Raw genomic sequence first — 22,052 nt, forward strand, 5'->3', positions numbered from 1 at the left:
GACTAGAACTTGAATCAATCATGGCATGACAGAAAAGAGGCAGAAAAAGATTTTATAACACAAGATAGTAAACCTGCCCAAACCTTTGTCCTACAAAACAACAAAAGCTTTAGCATTTTCCCATATATGTTTTCTAGCAGGGAAAATTTGAAAATGTAAAACTCATATTGACATTAGCATATAGTAAAGCGCTACACTCCATCTGTTATAAAGCAACAGGGAAGACGATGAAATGGAGATACACAGTACAACATCACAAATAACCCATCACTGCTGACAGGGATTCTAACCAAATAATTGGATCAAAGAAATGATCGAACACATTTGCCAACAACTTAATATACCCATTACCCATACCCATTGTTCTCAATACAGACAAAGCAAGACAGAAGTTAACAAGGATGCTCCATGCTAATATCAGATGTGACAAAAATGGCTTATGAGTGATTTGAAGGTCTAAAGTGAACAGGTTTATTGGAGTGACTTAGACTGGCAGGGCTATGCAGTTTATTGGTAAAAAGGAACATTAACTCTTTGCCCACTAGTGTTTTCTTTTTAATTTGCTGGCAGAGGTTTTAATCTTTCAAGTCCCCTAGAATATATTTTGCTATGATTCTGAAAAAAATATATAGATAAGACTGAGCAAAGCCTTTATTTTCAATTTACCAAAAGAGCATCAATTTTTGCATTCCATTTTTTATCAAAACTTGAATGAGGGCTGGTTTAATTAAAAAAAAAATCAGACTAAAAAGCAGAGAACCATACATTTTTGAAAAAGACATGATTTTTGGGTATAAAGCAGTATGTATTAATATGTATAATTTTTTTTTTCCTTACTGTGATATGTTCAATGATGCCCTCCATCATATGATCATGATAACACTGCATAAAGTGTTAAGGTGTCCAAAAATTATGCAAAATGGTGCACAAACAAATTTAGAATATTAAAAACCAGTAGGCCATAAAAAGACAAGATTTAATATCCATGCCCTCATTGCTCATGGCTCAGAGGTAGAGAGGCTGTCTAGCAACCAAAGGGTTGCTGGTTCCATCCTCACGTCCCCTGATGACCATGTCAAAGTATCTTTGAGCGAGACACTGTGCCCCTTACTGCTCCTGCGACAGACTGGCGACCCATCCAGAGTGTACCCCACCTCTCACCTAACGTCAGTTGGGAAAGGCTCCAGCCCCCCCCCCCCCCCAACCCTCAACGGATTAGCAGTATAGAAAATGGATGGGCTCTAATTGCATTAACAACATGATGACCAACATGAGTTTCTCCTACTGCTTTTCTTTGTCTTCTGCAGCATATCATCCAACACCAGCCACTACTGGGAGGAACAGAGTGACAGTTCAGAGGCCTCTATGAGAGTATCTTGCAGAACCATTCTCAGGATACAGTGAAAGCTCCTCTGTACTGCTGAGCCCATTGTTAAGCTCTGAAAGACATAACATTATTCATTGTGCTGTTACTCTAATTGACTCTGTATGACTTTGATTTGATATTATTTTCCACATATTTCCTTCTCTTTTAATGCTCACATTATTCATAATGTATGGGTCGGGGTCTTTATTTAGTATTGTTTATTAGTACTTGAAGATGCACATGTTCTTTCAGTTACTGTCATTTCTTGTAACTGACACAGTTGTGGTTTCACCCATTTACCTGTTCATTCACTGGCGTGGCTTGTCTTCAGACAAAGAGGGTGAGTTAGGCGTCATTATTTTCTGTTGATTGTCACATGGTTACACCATCACTTTTATAGTCCATCCAGTCAAGTTGTTTTTGCTAGTCTTGTCAGTTACGTCTTTCTTAAATAAATAGCATGAAATGCAAAAGACTTGGAGCTCAGAATGTATTTGTTTGAACACGTCACATTTAAAAGCTTGCAAGCTGGATAGATAGATTCCTGACCCACAATTAAAACTGCAATCCATGCAGTCACTAATACGCAACCTGTAATTGTTCGCACTTTAAAATACTCATATTTAAAGGATGGTGGATGTGAAAAAGTGTATGCAATGGTTGCTTTTCTAGGTCTGAATGTTGAGAGGTTGGCACCTGAGAATATGAGCTTCTCCTTCATGATGTTGATGTCCTGACTGGACCGACGTGGCATAGCGCGCAGCATTATCTGTTCAGGGTTACAGTTCTGCAACCCACTCATCCTCCACCTGTTACATACATGAACAAATCACACCCACATTAGCACAATGGTTTTCAACCAGTCAATTCAGGAGATGCAGTTTCCTGTATCAGGGAAGCTCATAAACATGGTCATTGCAGTCACATCATGACAATTTCAGACTGACTTTGGGAATTTTATGTTTGCTCATTGCACTCATTGAAACCATTTTTGTTAACCAGTCAATAGACAGCATCATTACAATCAGAATGCAACACAATATTCATTTTATCTCAATGTTCTTGTTTTAATACTTACTAGAAGACTAAATTTTAAGTGCAAATAAAACTATACATTAATAAGGGAATGCACAATTACACAAAAGAGGTAAACAAGCATGGTTAGAGACAGGAAGGACGGAAGGAAATAATCGACTTTGAGGTGGTATGGCAGAAAAAGCACCAGAAGGACAGACAAGGAGGAGGAAGAGAGACAAAGGCAGAGCAAGGCGGCTGCTGCAGTTACCTGATCATATGATAGCTGACAGATGCCACGGGGCAGTGCAGGGAGGTCACATATAGATCAGACAGAGAGCAAGATTAAGTAAGGATGTCAAAGAAGCGAGAGACTAGAAAGAGTTTAAAGTGTGGCAGCAAATATGGAGAAAGTGATATGAAAAAAAAGATGAGCAGAGTTAACAGTCAGTGTGGACGTAGCAGACTGAACAATGACAAATAAAACTCTTAGAAAGGAAAGACTAAGATATTTTTGGGCAAAGAAAAGACTAGCAGGTTTAGAAAAAAGGTCATCCACAACAATTCAAGAAGATGCTTCAAAACTGTAAGATTTAGTTATCATACAGGTTAAAAATGATGACTGGTTGTATGCATCACAGCAACAACTCAAACCAGCTGACTTTGTCTATTGGATTATAAAAAAATTAAAGAAACAGAAGGCCTTATGTACGAAATAGCAAGAGACAACCAACTTCTATGTGCATTAGCACTACCGATATGAGATTGAGCAAATTATCTGTCCCCTTAAAAAAAATCTTCTGTTTCTCTTATGTGTTTTTTATTAGTCTGTTTTTAAACCAGTGAAAAAAACTGTCTGAAAAATAAAGACAGTACCCTCTTACCTAAAATACAGTGATTAAGTATTTGTACTCTTTTACCTCCCATCACTGCATTCAAGAACATTTTTGGCATTCATATTTCTTTTGTTCTGATATATAATCAAACATAATGTGCCAATTACCTTTCAGAAGCCAGCTAAATTTAATGTTCTCAGACACAGAATATTAATAACAATGGAATAGCTATTTAAGCCATGAAAACAGAAAAAAAAATGCTCTACAATTTAGTTGCGCAAGTAATTTTAAATCTTTACACTAATTATGATGACTGCCCTTGGTTGTGGTTTCTTTTGTATTTTTCCTTTTCTGAATTTAATCTGTCAAAATTTAGCAAAACATATGAAGTCTGCTGCCCTTAAATGGGTTTATTTGGGGGTTCCTTTATGCTAATAGCAAAGGTGCACACTCAGTTCAAGATCATTAATATACTGAGTTGAGTAACAAGTGCATGTTTCATTAACCTGTTTTTGTTTCAGAACAATTATGAATATGTATGTAGATGTGAATGCAGATAGTTCCAATCAATGTAATCAATGTATCTAATGTAACGTCACAAAAAAGTGCATTCCATTGTACTGGGTTGATTAGAGAAAATCTCAGAAATATTAGCAGAACAATCAGCAAGATTTCCTACCACAAGACCAGGCATTTTAAAGACCTATGAACTAAACCAAGGACTCCTAAAGGTTTTAGCTTAAGACTCTCAAAATAAAGGGACTCACAGCCCCAACTATTACAAAAACATGCATGCAATTGTTGCATTCACTTGTACCAATAGACAGATCCATGCACAGCCAAGTTGGGATGATCTTTAAAATTTGTTATTTTTGTAATAGGTATAGTACTATTTTGATACTGACATTTTTTTTACCAAAGGCCAACCAGAAGATCCCTATCCCTACTTTGAGAAACCCTGACTCAGCTATTGTATCATAAATAAACTTCATGTGCTTTATGTAAAGTGATAGCAATTATGATGAATGTGAATGTTTATATAGTGTTTTCTATAATGTGATGGATGGCTTTGACGGCTCCCTCTAGTAATTGTGTGTATAGTGGTTTATCTTGGATTTTCAATGAAAACATGACTTACTTGTGAAAACAGAAAATTCCAACGACTATGGCAAAGGAGACTAGATCTGAGGTGATCCAGACGAAGTCAAAAGCTTTCTGGCTCTGTAATAAAGGAGAAAGAAATGCAGCTTCAAACAACACCAATAGAGGTCCCCATCGGCCTGTCCTCTAAACACAGAAAGTGTCCTTCCTGAGACAACAGGCCTGCTAGACACCTGCTTTTCAGCCAAGATCTGTGCCCTCTGTGTTTCCACAGATCCACAAGAGCTCCAACCGCCGCCTGCATCGCCCCCCCCCCCCTTTTATTCCCTACTATAACACCGGCCCGCGCTCCCCTTCCATGAACCAGTCTGCCATCCAGTCCCCCATCAAGCTGGCTTGCTCTCCCTGCCTCCCCTACCAGAAGCTTCCTTCTTCAACTGTTACTAACATTTCCATGTTTCCCACATTTTGTATTGTAAACTGTTTTCTTGTCTGTAACAACACATCTGTCTGTTCTGGGTGAGGGATTCCTCCTCTGTTGCTCACCCTGAGGTTTCTCAGATTTTTCCCTGTTAAAAGGGTTTTCTATGGAATTTGTCCCCAGTCAATGTGAGGGTCTAAGGGCAGAGAATGTTGTTATGATGCCATGTGAAGCCCTTTGAGACAAACTGTTTGTGAAAACGGGCTATACAAATAAAATTGCCTTGCCTTGCCTTGCCTTGTCCCAACCTGCTGGACTTATTTCCACGGTCCTGCTGATCTCTATCACCATGCTGAGCGTAAGTCTGTTGCTGTTGCTGAGCTCACTCATATTTCTCAGTGTCTTAGCCCTCGGGGTTTTGCTAGGCCTTTGTCTGTCCCTGTCCTCCACTCACTGTATGACCTTGCGTGTGTGTGTGTGTGTGTGTGTGTGTGTGTGTGTGTGTGTGTGTGTGTGTGTGTGTTTGTGTATAAGGAGTGTTGTTTACCATGAGCCAGATGGGGTAAGGCACCTTTCGGAGGATTTGGGGGGCATCAGAGGACACAGAAGGTACCCCGCTACACCAGAGAACTGAATAGAGCCAGGGCTCATTGACTGGGTAGACAGTCACTGTCATGTTGTTGGCCAGATACTCCCTGGGGTGAAGAAAGATACATGTCAGTAGTATTAAACTACTCACTCCCCTGTCTGGTATGCCTCCACCAAAAATGGCCAGGCCCATCTGACATATAGTCACTTCATCATTCTATCATACTACTGAATTTCCATCTAGGATCGATCTATCTATCTATCTATCTATCTATCTATCTATCTATCTATCTATCTATCTATCTATCTATCTATCTATCTATCTATCTATCTATCTATCTATCTATCTATCTATCTATCTATCTATCTATCTATCTATCTATCTATCTATCTATCTATCTACTGGATGTTTGAGTGAAATATTTTGAATTCTAGTGTTACGGCCAAAAAAACAGTTTAGTAGGCAATCTTTGACCCACAACTGATTTAATGGAGAGTTTGACTTTCACTACTGTGGACAAAATATGTCAGTGTAAGTCCCTTTACAGCAAAGCTCAATGATGTGATCTACTAACAAGCATGGGAATGTCACAGTATTTCATGTGGCTATTGTGGCTATTATGATTTAACACTGAGTCTTAACTGGGCTTTAAACTGTCTTTGTTGTGATTGGGTTACAAGCAACAGCAACTCGACTCTCCAGCCAACGATTAGTTTAGCGAAGGAAAGTAATTGCAAATGAAAACATTATTATTATAATACATGTCATCTAATCCAGATGTAAATACACAAAAGTAAAGCAATATCAACAATACAATACAGTCAAACTGAGTCCAGATATTGTATCAAGGGACCCCAAGATTCTTCCCATTGATGATGGGAATTTGAGCTATGAAATCACAGTTTCTCCGTGTGAATAACCAAAACAAGTTATTGTAACCAGTTTCTGAAGCATATTGGATTTGGTGTCTTCCAGTCATTAAGGATTTTTTTTTTTTGCTAGTACAATTCCTATCAGTAGAGCAGTTGGATGTGAGGAGTTAGATATTCCTCTGAGCATCCAAAAAGAGCCAAGTGTCTGTCTGGAGAGAGGTCCCTGTGATAAACTCCAGAAAAAAAGGAAAAAAAACACTTGACCAAAATTAATATATAAGCCAGTAGTTCCAAAGTAAATGCAGGGAGATACCATTTTTCAATTTACATTCATCACAAATTGGAGACACAGAGGGATACAATTTGTGCAACATGACCTTACAATAATAAAAACAATGAATTATTTTGAACTATACTAACCTGTACCTAGTATTTATTGAATTGTTATGTAAACAGGAAAGTGCAGACCTCAGGTTTTTTTTTTTTATCAGAACAAACCAACATTGACTTCTTTTATCCCTAACCTTCTTAACACAAAGGACATATTGGGATTCTTCGGGAAAAAATGTATAAATTTGGAAGTAAGTCTCATTCTGTGTGGGAAAAGAGAAAGCAAGTCCAGGAGAGTATGCCTCCCACATGCAGATTCAAACAGGAACATTTTCCCATCCAAAGTGTCTGAGTTGAAATCCCCTTCACACACCAAGCAGCAAATGTATTGTCCAGCAATGGTGGGGTAAAGGTATGATTATGACAGATTGGTGTATCCATCAAAACATAAGGGACTTCATAAATATTCTTAAATTGAGTACGAATCTTGAATGAATTTGGCTCCGTCAAATTCAGGATAGAATTTAAAATTCTTCTTCTAAAACACAGTCCTCAACAATCAGGCACCTTCATATTTGACAGAGCTCATAGTCCCCTATTATCTAAATAGAACCCATCGCTCCCACTACTCTCTCCTCCTCTCTTTCCTCTCTGTCCTCCTCAATGTGTTATACATATAACATACAAGTGTTACTAACTTGTCGTCTTCTCAAAAGCCTTCGGGCTCCCCACATCCCAAATCCCAGGTGCTGTTGGAGGAGGCTACAGACCCGAAGAGGCTCAAGCTGCCAACCTGAGTATCACCTGCTCACGTTCCTGTCTGTCCATCAGTCTCTTCCCCTTTCTCTCGCTCTTTGTCTATGTTCCCCTCTTTCCTTCTGTATATCTGTTGTCCTCCATTATCTGTCTTTGTCTCTGCCCCGCTCTCCTGCTCCCTTTCCCCAAACCGGTCCAAGCAGAAGGCCGTCCTCATTGAGCCTGCATCTGCCTGTTAAAAGGAAGGTTTTCATTGCCGCTGTTGCAGGATGTGCTTGCTCATGGAGAATTGTTGGGTGTAAATTCACTGAAGGAGTGTGGTACGAGACCTGCTCTACTTGTAAAGTGTCATGAGATAACTTTTGTTGTGATTTGGTGTTATACAAATAAAATTGACTTGATTTTACTTGACCTGAATTTCTCACAAAAAAAACTATGACTTACTAATTTAACAGATATATTTAGTGAATAGTAGGGCAGACAGTGGGGCAAATGACTTGACTCAGGACATGAGTTCTAATTTTATCCACAAGGGGGCAGAATTTAGATATTCATGGTCCAGAAAACCTTACTAACAGAATCTTAGTGCCTGAGCACTAGCTGCCCAATAGTATTATTTGAAGGAACTGGACAGGAAAACCCAAACCTCCCTCCCTCCTGAGCCAAATTGCACATTTTTTTGTATTATTTGTGTTTTTTATAACCCCAAATGAAATCTAAAATGACTGTCTCTATATTTGTTAAATAATCAGCCGCTGTAGATATCAGCAAGTTTTCAAAGAGGTATAAAAATTTAGATAATGGTTATGGCATTTACACTGACCATCATGGACAGTGGCAAAGTACTCTCATATTCTATGCTGCATTTCTATTTATTGATAGCTTCAATCAAGTTTATTTTGAGCAATGATTTTTTTTGTTTGAATATTTTTAGTCCAAAGTAAGGGCAATTCTGTAAGACTCTAATTTCGCCAATAAATATGAATTCATTTTTTCTCCAATTTATTGTGTAACTTGAGATTTTACTAAATAAACTTATAAATGGACTCAATCTACATATTATGTATTGTACAGGGTGTAATATACCCTCCTCAGGGTCATAAAAAATTGAAGAGACATTTTGATGCATCAACTGGAATACCTTTAATATGAAGATGGCTTCTAAACCTAATTCCCAAAGATTATAAACTATGTTTAAAAAAAAACAAGGGGGACAGACAATCTCCCTGTTTCATATCACAGTATAGACTTCTTACTGGTTTTAACAGATGACATCACATCACTTCTATCCTTGCTTCTCTTCCCCGGTTCCTTTCCATTTTGATTTTAGGAATTTAATGATTGCTTTTAAAGCTGAACTTGTTCACACCCCAAGTTACAGAGTTGAAATGCTCATGATGCTATAAATTCATTTGCCACCTTAAATCCTAAGATGTGGCCCTTCTGGTATTTCCAAAGTGCATCTAAATGGTGGCTGTGCCTTTGATGTCAGGACCCCTCAACCTTCAAATTACCTACCTGAGGATGAATGGCATTCAGAATCTTTTTTTAGCAAGTTCTTCAAATCCACATTTACAGGCTTGATTTTATGTGAAGTCATCATTTGACTTGCCTCTTTATCTTTTTATTCCATTCTTACTCCATGTTGAAACTTTGTGTACCTACTTTCTTTATTCTGATTTATTAAGATATATCCTGTTTTTAATTCTTCTTTTTTATCATAACCAATCCTAAACTGTCTTAAGTCCTCTGCTGATGTATTTCCTGTGATATGGTGTTGTCTGGTATCATTTTGGTTATTTTTTTTAATCTCTTTTCATTGTTTTTTATTTATTACATTTTCTGTTATTACCACCTTGTTGTATGGGCCCTCTGCTTTCATTTCTTTGCTAAACAATGTTTCTTGCTTTTACTACTGACTGTTGATATATATATTGCTCTAACTGAGCTTCCAGCTTTTGATTTGTCAGTGAAAGCCCTTTTTGAAGATTTTTAAAGGTGCTACAGAAATTAAGTTATTATTATTACTTTCATTGTAACTTGTTTAACGTTATATATACATCCTGACAAGAAAGGAGAGACTTCTAGCACCTTACCACCACGTTCATATCTATATGTTTATTTTATGCAACTACTGAGTAATACCATTCATTGACTACTGTGAGTACAAACTATGTAGAGTTGTTCAGCTGGGAATATCCAGGGTTAAAGCATCGTCCACAAGATGGAACTTCAACAACAGGATCGTTAGCACTGTCTATGAGAACCTGGGTGACCTCATAGAGTGTTTTGAGACCATCAGATCAGACAGCACCTTTGACAACACCACTGTGAGGGAGGCGTCTGGCTTCCTGAGATTGCTGCAGGATGAAGATTTTTTTCCTGCAGCTGTTTCATCAAATCATGCCTCATGTTGACATGATGTACCAACAGCTGCAGAAGAGGGACATTGACATGGTGTTCATTGAACGTGCCATTCAGAACTTCACCAGCAGTATTCAGGCCATCAGGTAAGATAATACAATAGAGTAATGAGAATAATAATTATGCACATGCTCATTACTAAATGTCAGTGTGCTGTGATGGCAATAATGTATAGGAACTCAAAAGTAATGAGCTAATTTAGTCATCTGCATTTGTGTGCATCAGTATGATTAGCACATCTAGAAATAGTGATATTTTTTCAGCCATTTCCAAAAAGTTGTGCTACACAAACAATTTTTGTATAACTCATTCATATTCTAACACTTTTTATCTGTCTCCCTTCAGGGACCAAAGGTCCTCTCAACAGCAGCAACAAGCCCCAGGTATCACAAGATCAAGGAGAGCCTTGGGAGAACAAGAGAAGTAGAGGCTGTCAAAAGAGGTATCTGCATTCATTACTGACCAATGATGTAGGCATACTCACCTGTTGGGACTAAGTGATAGTCACAACCTCTGTTTTTACAGTTAGATTCAGAAATGGATGGTAGTCATTTTTTTACTCACCCATTACCTGTCCATTATATGCACACAAGGATACAGTGTGCATGAATAACAAAATGCATACTTTGGAACTGTGAGACAGTAGACACTGTAGATCATGGCCACATTCACGCCATCGTGAGTAGATTTTTTTTTTTCCAATTGTGTGTTACTGACTATACATTTTTAGAATTTTAACAGATCTGTGACACAATCCTGGACCATGCCAAAGACAGGTTCTCCTTCACCAGCCACCTTGTGAGTGCTGTGCTGCTAGAGGCAGAACTGTTAGACCAGCATCTGAAAACAATCCCTGAGGAGGCTTTGAATACCACCGTGAGGGCATACCCCATGCTACAGAAGGAGAGGCTCAGGACTGAGCTTTCTCTCATCTATGGAAGTCCAGACTTCAGGGGCTGCTGCGGTGCACTGGCTCTGTACCAGATTCTACAGAACTACAACCTCCAGGACACCTTCTCTGAGACTGTGGCGCTGTTGAACATCCTCATAACCACTCTGATGAAGCTGAGAGGTGTTTCTCCACCTTAAAGAGGATCAAGACATTCCTGAGAAATTTAATGGGACAGGAACGTCTGAATGCATTGGGCATGCTTTCCATGGAGAGAGAGCGGGTTAGGAACATGCCTGATTTCAACGAGAGGGTGATTGATTGCTTTGCTTGCTTGAAAGAGAGGCGAGCTAAATTTCAATACAAGTGATGAGTGAGCGTGTTCTTAAATTCTGAGTTGTATTATGTTGTTCTCTCCAAATGTTGAATTGTAAATATTTGTATTGATTGCATATTGCCAGCCAAATATACCGGCAAATGGAATATGTTCTGGAAAAATTTTGATTAATTACAGTTTTCATGATAGTGTAATTGGATTTGATTATCTCTATGGCATCCACAATGGGTATAAATTGTAAATATAATAAAATAAAATAAAAATACTGTACAGTATACATATCTATTTATTTACAGTATTATACATTATATTATCACACATATATTATTATACATTATTTATTTACAGTATACATGTATATTTTATGTCTGGTGTTGCCATGTAGTGGTCAAATTAAACAATGAAATATGACACTGTAAAGCTAGCTATCTGACTTTTATTTATTATTATTTTACCCATTGAATGGGTCATCTTAACCATCATCACAACTTTTGCCCCCCCTGAGAAACTTGTCAGGAGCCGCCACTGATTTCACTGAAAATAATTTAATGAGGGAAAAACTGACATTGTTTTTTGGGGGATGTTTTACCTTATGCCATGCCTCCTTTAAATATTTTCTCTAAATGTGCTTGCTCACAGTGGATCGTGGTTCTTACTGTATATCTTTGAGGCTGGCCTTGCTGTAGTGGAGGGTCAGGCTTGTAATTCCTCTTTGCCTTATCTCTGTCACTGACAGCTTCTCATTTGCAGTCTGCTGCAAGCCCCGCACCCTCCCCCTGTCCGTGTCAGGGGTCCACGTCACCTGGCACAAACGTATGGTAAATGCAAAGACCTTCATCAGACATAATAGCATGAAGCTTCATATCTAGAGGACTAGGTTGGTTATATAACACAAGTAGAAAAGACTCATCAAAGATGATGATGATGATGATGCCATGATGGTGACAGATGCTCAGTCAATTTTTTCATGACTACAAGCTATTTATCAAATAATTATAATGAAGGGACCTACAGTCCTCACCCTCTTATGAGGAATCCCTGCCTTCTGGACAGCCCATAGCGTGTCCATGAACCAGCTGCGGTAGCGTGGGTGTTCTGGTGGAGGCTTGTGGATGTTGAGCAGTGCAGAGCTGTTTGCCCTTGCAGCTAAACGCAACATTTCCACCAAGCTGCAAACTGTTTGGTTGCTTATTCTGCTCCGGTCCCTTGCCGTTAATGTTTCTACTGTCCAGTAGGGGTCCTTCTGGAGGAGGAGAACGCACACAGATTTACTGTCCCGTGCAATAGTCTCTTGATAAAAACATTTGCACATTCTGAATGAAAACGTCTTCAAAGTATATTTATTAGATCACTATTCTGTCTTTTAAGCCAGGTTTTTGGTCACTAAGACGTATGCAATCAGCAATATTCATCTGTTCCTATACATCATATCCTTAAAATAATGTACGTTTTCCTGGAAACAGTTAATAACATTTAATTTTACTGCAAAATGAATATTTCACTACACTGATTGCATGCCTATCATTTCTTATTTGCATTCCCTGCATCCGATTATGAAAATAAGATCACAGAAAAAGTTAACACTGAACAATACATATACATTAATAAATAAATTGATGTAAGCAAAGCTTATGTCACCATTGGTAATCATATATGGGCAGTATTCATTTCCCCCATGGTGTTCATGTTAACTTTTATGGGTTACTGGGTGAGGTTGGGGTAGGGTTATGGTTAAGTGTAACTTAAAGGGCTCATGTTCTTAACAATAAGGGTCACAAAGAGCATAAATACACGGTTAAGTACTCTTAAGCAATGCTTATTCATAAGTGCTATATATAACTGAGAATTAACTAAAATAAACTGTTTTCATTATGCTTTTCAGTCAAAAGGAAACATGTATTTTATAGCTGATGGCTTGAGGTGAGGTGGATTGAAATACCTCCAGAAACCACTGGCCTGCATTCAGGGAGCGTATCTCTGTCCAATTGAAAAAAGAGGCATCATCATTCTGCCGTGCTGGAAAAACTTTACTGACATCTGTGGTTCGCCTTAAGGTGTGGTCTCGCATGAGGAAGGGAACCCCGTCAACACTAGAAGAATAAAAATGTGTCTGTATCATGATTCAGTTTAGGTCATGCTGAGGGAAATATACGTCCACCAAAACAGCAGTGCAGTAAATGTGATCAGAAAGGAGCCTGGTATAGGCACTGAAACAAATAAAGCACAGCAGGCTAAGTCATCATCTTTTTTACTATTTCTCCCAAAGAAACTAATCTCTGTTGTAAGGCCCTACAACAGAGATTGGAAAATATGTGGAACTGAATTCATAAAATATAAATAAACCAGGATTAAAATGCCATTCATATGCAGTTAATAACCTGAGAGTTACATCAGCCTCCAGGGAGCTAGCACCATGCTGCAGCGCTCGGTTGAAAGAGGCCATGGTGTTTTCTGGAGCCAGCTGGAGCAGAAACAATAGAAACAAGACAGAGTGGACAACAGTCAGTCACATTCAGCAGGGAGCAATAAGAATGTTTTGTTGAAGATAAATTTATATGAAATTCTGAAGTGAACATTCATAGCAGTTTTCTCAGTTAAGTTTTATTCAACCTGAGCAATATTTTCCTTGTTTTTTTTTGTCTATTTTACTGAACATTCTTTGAAATTGTTCCTGTTTGGAGCAAGGGAAGAACTGTCTGCAGCGCAAGGGCACTCTATAATGTAGGAAATTAGCTACCATCAAAATACAATTTAAGGGACATGGGAAAGGAATGTCTAGCAGGTCTCTCCCCTCTTGAAACAGCATTTTGTTTGAGGTGCTAAGGATTTTTTTTCTTTTACTGGCAGTAGTCATACCAGTCAAGAATGTCACTGCAGACCCAAGGGTAGCAAGGTGCAATCATTTGACAGTTAGCATCTGTTTATAGCACAACTAGACATGTGTCTATATATACTAAACTGTCATGGGATTTCATATTAAGAATTCTCCCTGAGTGAGAGTTGGACACAAACAATAACAAACATGATCAAGCTGAAGTTTCAGATAAACATACATTTTCCCTTTCCAAAGCAAACATCTGCAGTCACAAGTACCAGGTCTTCCTTTGATTCTCTGAAATCAAAACCAATTTAAATAACAGGCATCAGTCTGACATGCCTCAAAATGCTTTGGGTGCGCATTCGACAACTGAAACTAATGCTGTTGTTTGACATGCCATGTGTTGTGTTAAGTCACAAAATCCCCCTGACTAACCTCTGACTTGGCTCTCGACATTCTCACTTTGATTGCAGGGGTTCTTACTTGAATCTCAGACTGTGTTCTCTAACTTACTGACAGAACCATGTACCAACCATCACATCCTATTACATAGACTGGAACATATCATTGGCATTAAAAGAACAGCACTAAACTGGTTAAGTACAGTCTGTACTCGTTAATGATGATTCTGACACCACTACAGTCAGCTATGATGTTCCACAAGGGTCCATGCTTGGACCATTACTTTTCCCTCTATATCTGCTTCCACTAGATCACATAATAAGGAAATACATGATTAATTTTCACTGTTATGCAGACAACATGCAGCCGTCAATGCATCCAGATGAAACCAGTCAATCGACTGAACTTGATGCCTGGATGACCAACAATTTTCTTTTACTAAACTCTGACAAAACTGAAGGTATTGTGCTGGGCCCAAAACAACTTAGAAACACCTTAGCAAGTGAGATAGGTACTGTTGAGTTGAGCTGCAGCCATTCCCCTCTCTGCCTGGGTGCATCATTTGGGCGTGGCTCTCAGTAGCAGACTGAGGGCGCATTTCCACTGTCTCACTTTGGCTCAGGTCGGGTGCGGTCGACTCAGTACAGCTTGGTACGGGTGCGTTTCCACTAGCACTGGGTACCACATCAGCATGGGTGGACTCACCAGCTCAGAGTTCCCCGGCGTAATTTGTGTGTGACAAACAACAACAATAGACGACATTGGAGGCGGCGTTATGCCTGTTGCTCGGTCAGTGGTTTTTGCTTTAACTAAAAGTAAGGGACGACAGACAGGCAAGGCTTCAAGTGGTGACACAGAACACCCAAGAAAAGCATAAAAGACTTTACCAAGCGATTGACCAGTATTCTGCCAAGGCCAAGATAATACGAAGTAGAGAGCCAGTGGAAACGGGGCCAAACCGACCTGACCTGAGCCGAAGTGAGCCAGTGGAAACGAGCCCTTAGTGCACCAGATGGAGATGATCTAGTATTTAGGGAACTTGGAGGGCCCTCACACTTTTACAAAGAACAATGGGAGACATAAAACTAATAACTGGGCTTAAGCGGGGAAGACTGCAGAACTAAAAGCTTGTTTCAAAGCTTTTGTTCAGTCATGTATCCCTATTGTACCCCCATTGGTATTGCAAGATGAGTAAATCCAGGTGAAGGTGGTGTGATGCATGGGAAAACTAATGTGGCACATTTGAAATCATGTAAGTTAAGAGTATTGTTAAAAATGTGTATTTTTAAAAGTGTTTCAGCTAAAATGTGTTTTGATAACAGGCAGCATGGTGGTGCAGTGGTTAGCATGGTCACCTCACTGCAAGAAGTTTCCGGGTTTGAACCCCGGCTTGAGCACAGGGTCTTTCCGTGTGGAGCTTACATGTTCTCCCTGAGCCTGCATGGGTTCTCCTCTGGCACTCCCGCTTCCTCCCACAGTCCAAAGACATGCAAGAGAGGATTAGTGTAATTGGATACTCTAAAGTCATCATGGGCGTGGCTGTGAGTGTGAATGGTTGTCTGTCTAATTGTGTTGGCCCTGCGATGGACCTGTCCAGGGTGAACCCCGCCTCTCGCCTGAAGGCTGGTGGGATAGGCTCCAGCCCGCCCATGACCCTTAACAGGATAAGCGGTAAAAATGGATGGATGGTACATTGATAAATATGGAGATTATAAGGTTAAACCCATGAGTGAGCAGTGCTTTAAAATGTATTTAGTTATTTCAGGTGCTTGAAATGTTGGTTTCTAATTATGGTTTAGGTTAGTTTCTTATAGGTCAAATTTTTTAAATTTTACTTATTTTCTTGACTATTTTTAAGTGGTTAAAATTATTTTAGTTTGCTTTGTATTTGGTTTGATTTAAGTGTGGGTTTTGGGTTACATTTTCTTAAGGTGTTTGTTTCTTTTTAAGGTTTTTCACCTGTACTGACATGGGTGACTTTTCACAATAAAAGGAAGAAATGAAAGAAAACTTCATCTTGGTCTTGAGTGAAATCCAGTCTTGTTTTCTGAAGCAAACCACCCTTTCAAGTGGGGGAACTGCAAATTAAGCCTCAAAGAGGGGAATACACTTGACAGGTACCCTGGATGGCATCACCCTGGCCTCCAGCATTACCATAAAGAATGTGGGAGTTATCTTTGATCAGGATCTGTCCTTCAACTCCCACATAAAGCAAATCTTCAGGACTGCCATCTTTCATGGATGTAACATAACTAAGATCAGACAACTCCTGTCTAAAAAACATGCAGAAAAATGAGAACATACCTTTGCCACTTCCAGGCCAAATTACAGCAATTCCTTCGTATCAGGCTGCACCAGTTATTCCCTAAAGATTGTCCAACTAGTCCAAAATGCTGCTGCCCATATATTGACAAGAACTAGTAGAAGAGACCATTTTTCTCCATACTGGCTTCTCTGCATTGGTTCTGTTAGAGTGATTCGTATTTTATCTCATATACACCATATATGGGAACAACGAAAACCCAACACCTCACATGAAGAGAACCACCTGTGTCTCAGACATGTTTCCTGCATAGATAACACCCTATATGGAAATAGAGGAGCTTCTATGTCAACCACATGTTTTCGATCACGCCTGTAACTATCTTGCATTAGTCACGTGAAGGGATGTGTTTGAAGTATTATGCTTGTGTAACTGGTGAACACCCACTTGTTTGAAATTGAATAAAGATACACACGAACCACTGGGGGTTTGGAGACCGTTCCAGTCGTCTTGCTGAAGAGACTCGGAAGCTTCGCTCTCCCCTTGCAAGTGTTGTTGTTTGAAAGAGAAGTTGTCACTGTGTGTCTGTTCTCAGTCTACCATAACTGGGTGATCAGGAACTAAGTCTCACCCTCGGGACAAAGGGAATCCCCAACAAAAATTGGTGACGTGACCCGGATGCCAACATACTCGTCTGCTGCGGAAGAAGGATCTACATCGCTGAGAGACAGCAACAGACATCACAAGAGTAAGTGTAAGACACATAAAGCACTATAGAAGTAAAAGGGATTCTCAAAGGTTTTAGGCCTCATAAAGAGTGATCTGGGGATCAGGGATCGCCCAGAAAGACCTCAGGCCAGAGGGTGACTCGGGCGTGTCTGGGACAGCCGAGAAGACCCCTCACGGGTCGAATACCCCAAAGGTGACTCGTGAGATGTCATTTTCTCAATGGGAAGACCCTAAAACAGAGCATTAAGTGTTATTGTAAGTTTGTCTGTGTGTTCAATTTTTTCTTTATTTTTTGATTTATGGATTGTATGACAAGATTGGTGCAAATTGCTGTAAATGTTGCAGAGGAGATGAGGAAGGAAATGAGTACGTGTTTGTGGCTGATGTGGAGAGTTTTTCGAAATACATGATGCAGAAAGAACCGGGTACAGTGAAGTATGTTAAAAAATGGAAAGGCAAGTACAAGTTTGATCAGAAGGCAAAGCAAAGTGAGTTACAGACGTTGGTGGCAAGATTGGAAATCTCAGTGAGCAGAAAGAAGGAAAAGAAGAGGGAAAGAAAATTAAAAGAGTTACAATGTGCAAAATTGTGGTTGGACGAAGTGGAGAAAAGAAGTGCGGCTCAGAGAAAAGCCAAACAGACTCAGTCATTGTTTGTGAGACCTGAAGACAATGAGACACCGTTCCAGTCGTCTTGCTGAAGAGACTTGGAAGCTTCGCTCTCCCCTTGCAAGTGTTGTTGTATAAAAGAGAAATTGTCACTGTGTGTCTGTTCTCAGTCTACCATAACTGGGTGATCAGGAACTGAGTCCCTCGGGACAAAGGGAATCCCCAACAGTTCCCTGGCAAGTTAAGAATAGAATTCAAAATCCTCCTTTTAACATACAAAACCCCTCAACAATCAGGCACCTTTAAATCTGAAAGAGCTCAAGGTGCCCCACTATCCAGTTAGAACCCTTCACTCCCAGGATGCAGGGTTACTTACTTTTTAAACAAAAAACCCAGAAGTTAGAGAGAATATGGCGCTCCTCCAAACTGGAGGAGTCTCATATAATCTGGCAAGACAGCCTTAAAAGTTATAAGAAAGCCCTTCATAGAGCTAGAGCAGCCTACTACTCGGCACTAATAGAGGAACACAAGAACAACCCCAGGTTGCTCTTCAGTACTGTAGCCAGACTGACAGAGAGCCACAGCTCTACTGAACCTAGTATTCCTGTTTCCCTGGGCAGCATGGACTTCTTTAATGACGAAATTGTCCTTATTAGACAGAGAATTCATCTCCTCCTGCTATCAGCTGACAACATGGCACCAATAGCCTCAGAAGCCTTCGAGGCAGCTGTAGAACCAGACACACACTTTGACAGTTTTTCTACCGTTAGCCGTCATGAGCTCAGTTCAATAATTTCCTCCTCTAAACCATCCACTTGTCTTCGAGACCCCATCCCAACCGAGCTACTTAAGGACTCGCTACCCCTCGTTAGCACCTCCCTCTTAGATATGATGAATGTGTCGCTGTTATCTGGTTACGTCCCACAGTCCTTTAAAGTGGCAGTAATTCGACCCCTTCTCAAAAAAGCAACCCTGGATCCAGAAGTTTCGACCAACTACAGACCGATATCAAATCTTCCATTTCTCTCCAAAATGCTAGAGAAAGCAGTTGCAAAACAGCTCTGTGACTTTCTCCACAGCAACAGCTTATTAGAGGATTTCCAGTCAGGTTTCAGGATTCATCATAGCACAGAAACAGCACTTGTCAAAGTTACCAATGACCTCCTACTAGCATCAGATGAGGGACTGGTCTCTGTGCTGGTCTTATGAGATCTTAGTGCTTTTGATACCATTGACCACCATATCCTTCTACAGAGACTAGAACATGTCATTGGCATTAAAGGAACTGCACTTAACTGGTTCAGGTCATATTTACTAGGTCAATCTCAGTTCGTACTAACTAATGATAACCCCTCGGAAACCACTATAGTCACTTATGGTGTTCCACAAGGCTCTGTGCTTGGACCAACCCTCTTCACCCTTTATCCACTTCCTCTCGGTCACATTATTAGGAAACACTCAATTAATTTTCACTGCTATGCTGACAACACACAGCTGTACTTATCAATGCATCCACATGAAACAAATCAGCTGACAATACTGGAGGCCTGTCTAAAGGAGATAAAAACTTGGATGACCCATAATTTCCTTTTACTAAACTCTGACAAAACTGAAGTCATTGTCCTACAATTCTACAATTCTACAATTTCATTTAGTGGACGCTTTTGTCCAAAGCGACGTACAACACAAGCAAGAATTTAGACCTAATTAAGGAAAAGTCCATAGGAAGCGCAAAAGTGCTTCAGTTGTGATTTGCTCACAGGTACTGCCATCTAGTGGCAGAAGAAGTGTTGCCCCCCCACCTTTTTTAAAAAAAATTGATATAACAGACATACAACATCACACAACACAGTTAGTGCTACATAATCACTAAGTGCTGGGTCTTGGACCCTCTGACTTATTCTACCCCAAAGAGGAGAAGAGTCAGGTTAAGTGCCTAGGTGCTCTCTCAACAATTGAGTCTTCAATTGTCTCTTAAAAGTAGAAAGGGACTCAGCAGAACGCACAGAGTTGGGTAGTTCGTTCCACCATTTGGGAACAACAGAAGAGAAGAGTCTGGCTAGAGATTTGGAGCAGCGCTGGGCTGGAAGCACCAGGCGTCTTTTGCATGCAGAGCGTAGTGGGCGAGAAGGAGAGTAGACCTGGATCAGGGATTCCAGGTAGGCTGGAGCCGTTCTTGTGATTGTTTTGTAAGCCAAGAGAAGTGCCTTGAATTTGATCCTGGCTGCCACTGGAAGCCAGTGAAGAGAAACCAGCAGCAGGGTGACATGTGCCCTTTTGGGCTGGTTGAAGACCAGACGTGCTGCTGCATTCTGGATCATCTGCAGAGGCTTGAATGAGCATGCAGGGAGGCCAGCCAGAAGAGGGTTGCAGTAGTCAATGCGTGAGATGACAAGAGCCTGAACCAGAATCTGTGTGGTCTGTTGGGTCAGGAAGGGTCTGATCTTCCTGATGTTGTAAAGGGCATAACGGCAAGACCGAGAAACTGAGGCCACATGAACCTTAAAGGTCAGCTGGTCATCAATCATGACACCCAGGTTTCTGGCTGAGTTTGTGGGCGCAAGTAGGCTCGAGTCAAGTTGGACAGTGACCTGAGGCTGAACAGATGGACAACCTGGAAAGACCATAAGTTCAGTCTTAGAGAGATTCAGTTGAAGGTGGTGTTCCTTCATCCATGTGGAGATATCAGCCAGACACACTGATATACGATCTGAGACCGTTCTGTCATCAGGTGGAAAAGAGAGGAAAAGCTGAGTGTCGTCAGCATAACAGTGGTAGGAGAAGCCATGGGAGCGGATCACTGCACCAAGTGAGGTGGTGTACAGAGAGAGGAGAAGGGGACCAAGCACTGACCCCTGAGGAACCCCAGTCGATAGGCCATGTGACCTAGACACCTTTCCTCGCCATGACACTCTGAAGGATCTGCCTGTGAGGTAGGACTTGAACCACAACAAGGCAGAACCAGATATGCCGAACTCAGAGAGTGTGGAGAGGAGAATATGATGGTTCACCGTGTCGAAGGCAGCAGACAGGTCCAGCAGAAGTAGGACAGAGCACTGACCAGCAGCTCGAGCTCATCTCAGTGACTCAGTGACTGACAGGAGTGCAGTCTCAGTGGAGTGGTCACACCTGAAGCCAGACTGAAAACAGTCAAGTAGGTTGTTGTTCCGCAGATGTTCAGAGACCTGGTTAAATACTGAGCGCTCCAGTATTTTTGACAGGAATGGCAGAAGTGATACTGGCCTGTAGTTTTCAACCTTGGCGGGGTTGAGATGAGGCTTTTTGAGCAGTGGGGTGACACGGGCCTGCTTAAAAGTAGCAGGAAAAATGCCAGTTTCCTGGGAGGAATTGACAATGTGTGTGACTGCAGGTTTGATAGTGGGCAAAATGGTCTGCAGGATGCTGGTGGGTATTGGATCGAGAGGACAAGTTGTAGGTTTTGAGCTCAGGAGAAGTCTGGAGACTTCATCTTCGCTCAGGGGAGCAAAGGAGAAGAGTGAAGCAGCAGTGGCAGGTTGGTGCTGACTGGACTGGTCAGGGTCAGAGAACTGGTTGCTGATTACAGCAAACTTTTCAGTAAAAAAGGAGGCAAACATGTCTGAAGTCAGCGCAGTGGAAGGCTGAGCAACTGGAGGAGAAAGCAAGGAGTTAAACGCCATAAACAGTTTTCTGGAATCAGAAGTGGCACAGATCTTGTTCTGATAGAAGGCTTTCTTAGCGGACTGTAAGCATGAGGTGAAGGAAGCAAGTTTCTGTTTGTATAAGGACAAGTCAGTGGGTTCTTGGGATTTACGCCACTTTCTTTCTGCTGCCCTGAGTCCAGCTCTTTGTTCTCTCAGAACTTCAGAGAGCCATGGACTTGATTGTTTTTTCTTGGCTGGTTTGGACACCAGGTGGCAGAGTTTGTCCAGAGAGGATTCCAGAGAGGAACAGAGTGTTTCTGTAGCCTTATGAACAGAAAGTGAGGAGAAGTGCGAGTGGTCAGGCATGACGGAGTTCACCTCATCAGACAGCTGTGCTGCTGTGAGGGATTTCAGGTTTCTGCGGAAGGAAACCGTCTGTGAAGGTGTCTGCAATTGCGGAAAGGCAGCCACAAATTTGACCAAGAAATGGTCTGACAGGTGGAGTGGGGTAACTGTCACATCTGTTATGGAGCAGTTACGAGTCAGCACCAAGTCAAGGACTTTACCAGCTTTACCAGGTGGGAGGAGAAGGAACTAGTTTGAGTGCAAAGGAGGAGATGAGTGCCAGGAAGTCGTTTGCCAGAGTTCTGTCAAGTTGAATGTTCATGTCTCCC

At 40.8% G+C, this 22,052-nt stretch overlaps 1 protein-coding gene across 8 annotated transcripts in view; it reads right to left on the reverse strand.

Annotated features, from left to right (window-relative positions):
* Window positions 1–806: 806 nt before the first annotated feature.
* The window catches only part of gdpd5a (glycerophosphodiester phosphodiesterase domain containing 5a), a 48,011-nt gene continuing 26,765 nt past the window's right edge, over window positions 807–22,052 (reverse strand). For 4 of the 8 annotated variants that reach the window (XM_086225660.1, XM_086225665.1, XM_086225659.1 and 1 more), the window contains 9 exons: window positions 13,314–13,396; window positions 12,875–13,025; window positions 11,948–12,178; window positions 11,592–11,737; window positions 5,286–5,433; window positions 4,355–4,437; window positions 2,652–2,666; window positions 2,063–2,175; window positions 807–1,439 (listed from right to left, as the gene is read on the reverse strand). In XM_086225660.1, the coding sequence (XP_086081786.1) occupies window positions 1,354–1,439; window positions 2,063–2,175; window positions 2,652–2,666; window positions 4,355–4,437; window positions 5,286–5,433; window positions 11,592–11,737; window positions 11,948–12,178; window positions 12,875–13,025; window positions 13,314–13,396 (1,056 nt within the window). In that variant the 3' untranslated portion in view covers window positions 807–1,353. Of the gene's footprint in view, window positions 1,440–1,471; window positions 1,729–2,062; window positions 2,176–2,651; window positions 2,667–4,354; window positions 4,438–5,285; window positions 5,434–11,591; window positions 11,738–11,947; window positions 12,179–12,874; window positions 13,026–13,313; window positions 13,397–22,052 lie in introns of those variants that run through there. The other 4 variants (XM_086225662.1, XM_086225667.1, XM_086225663.1 and 1 more) reach the window with 4 other exon arrangements.

The sequence above is a fragment of the Aulostomus chinensis genome, chromosome 15 (assembly GCF_037954235.1).
Source record: "Aulostomus chinensis isolate RoL2024-O1b breed Wild chromosome 15, RoL_Achi_v1.0, whole genome shotgun sequence".
Classification (NCBI taxonomy): domain Eukaryota; kingdom Metazoa; phylum Chordata; class Actinopteri; order Syngnathiformes; family Aulostomidae; genus Aulostomus; species Aulostomus chinensis.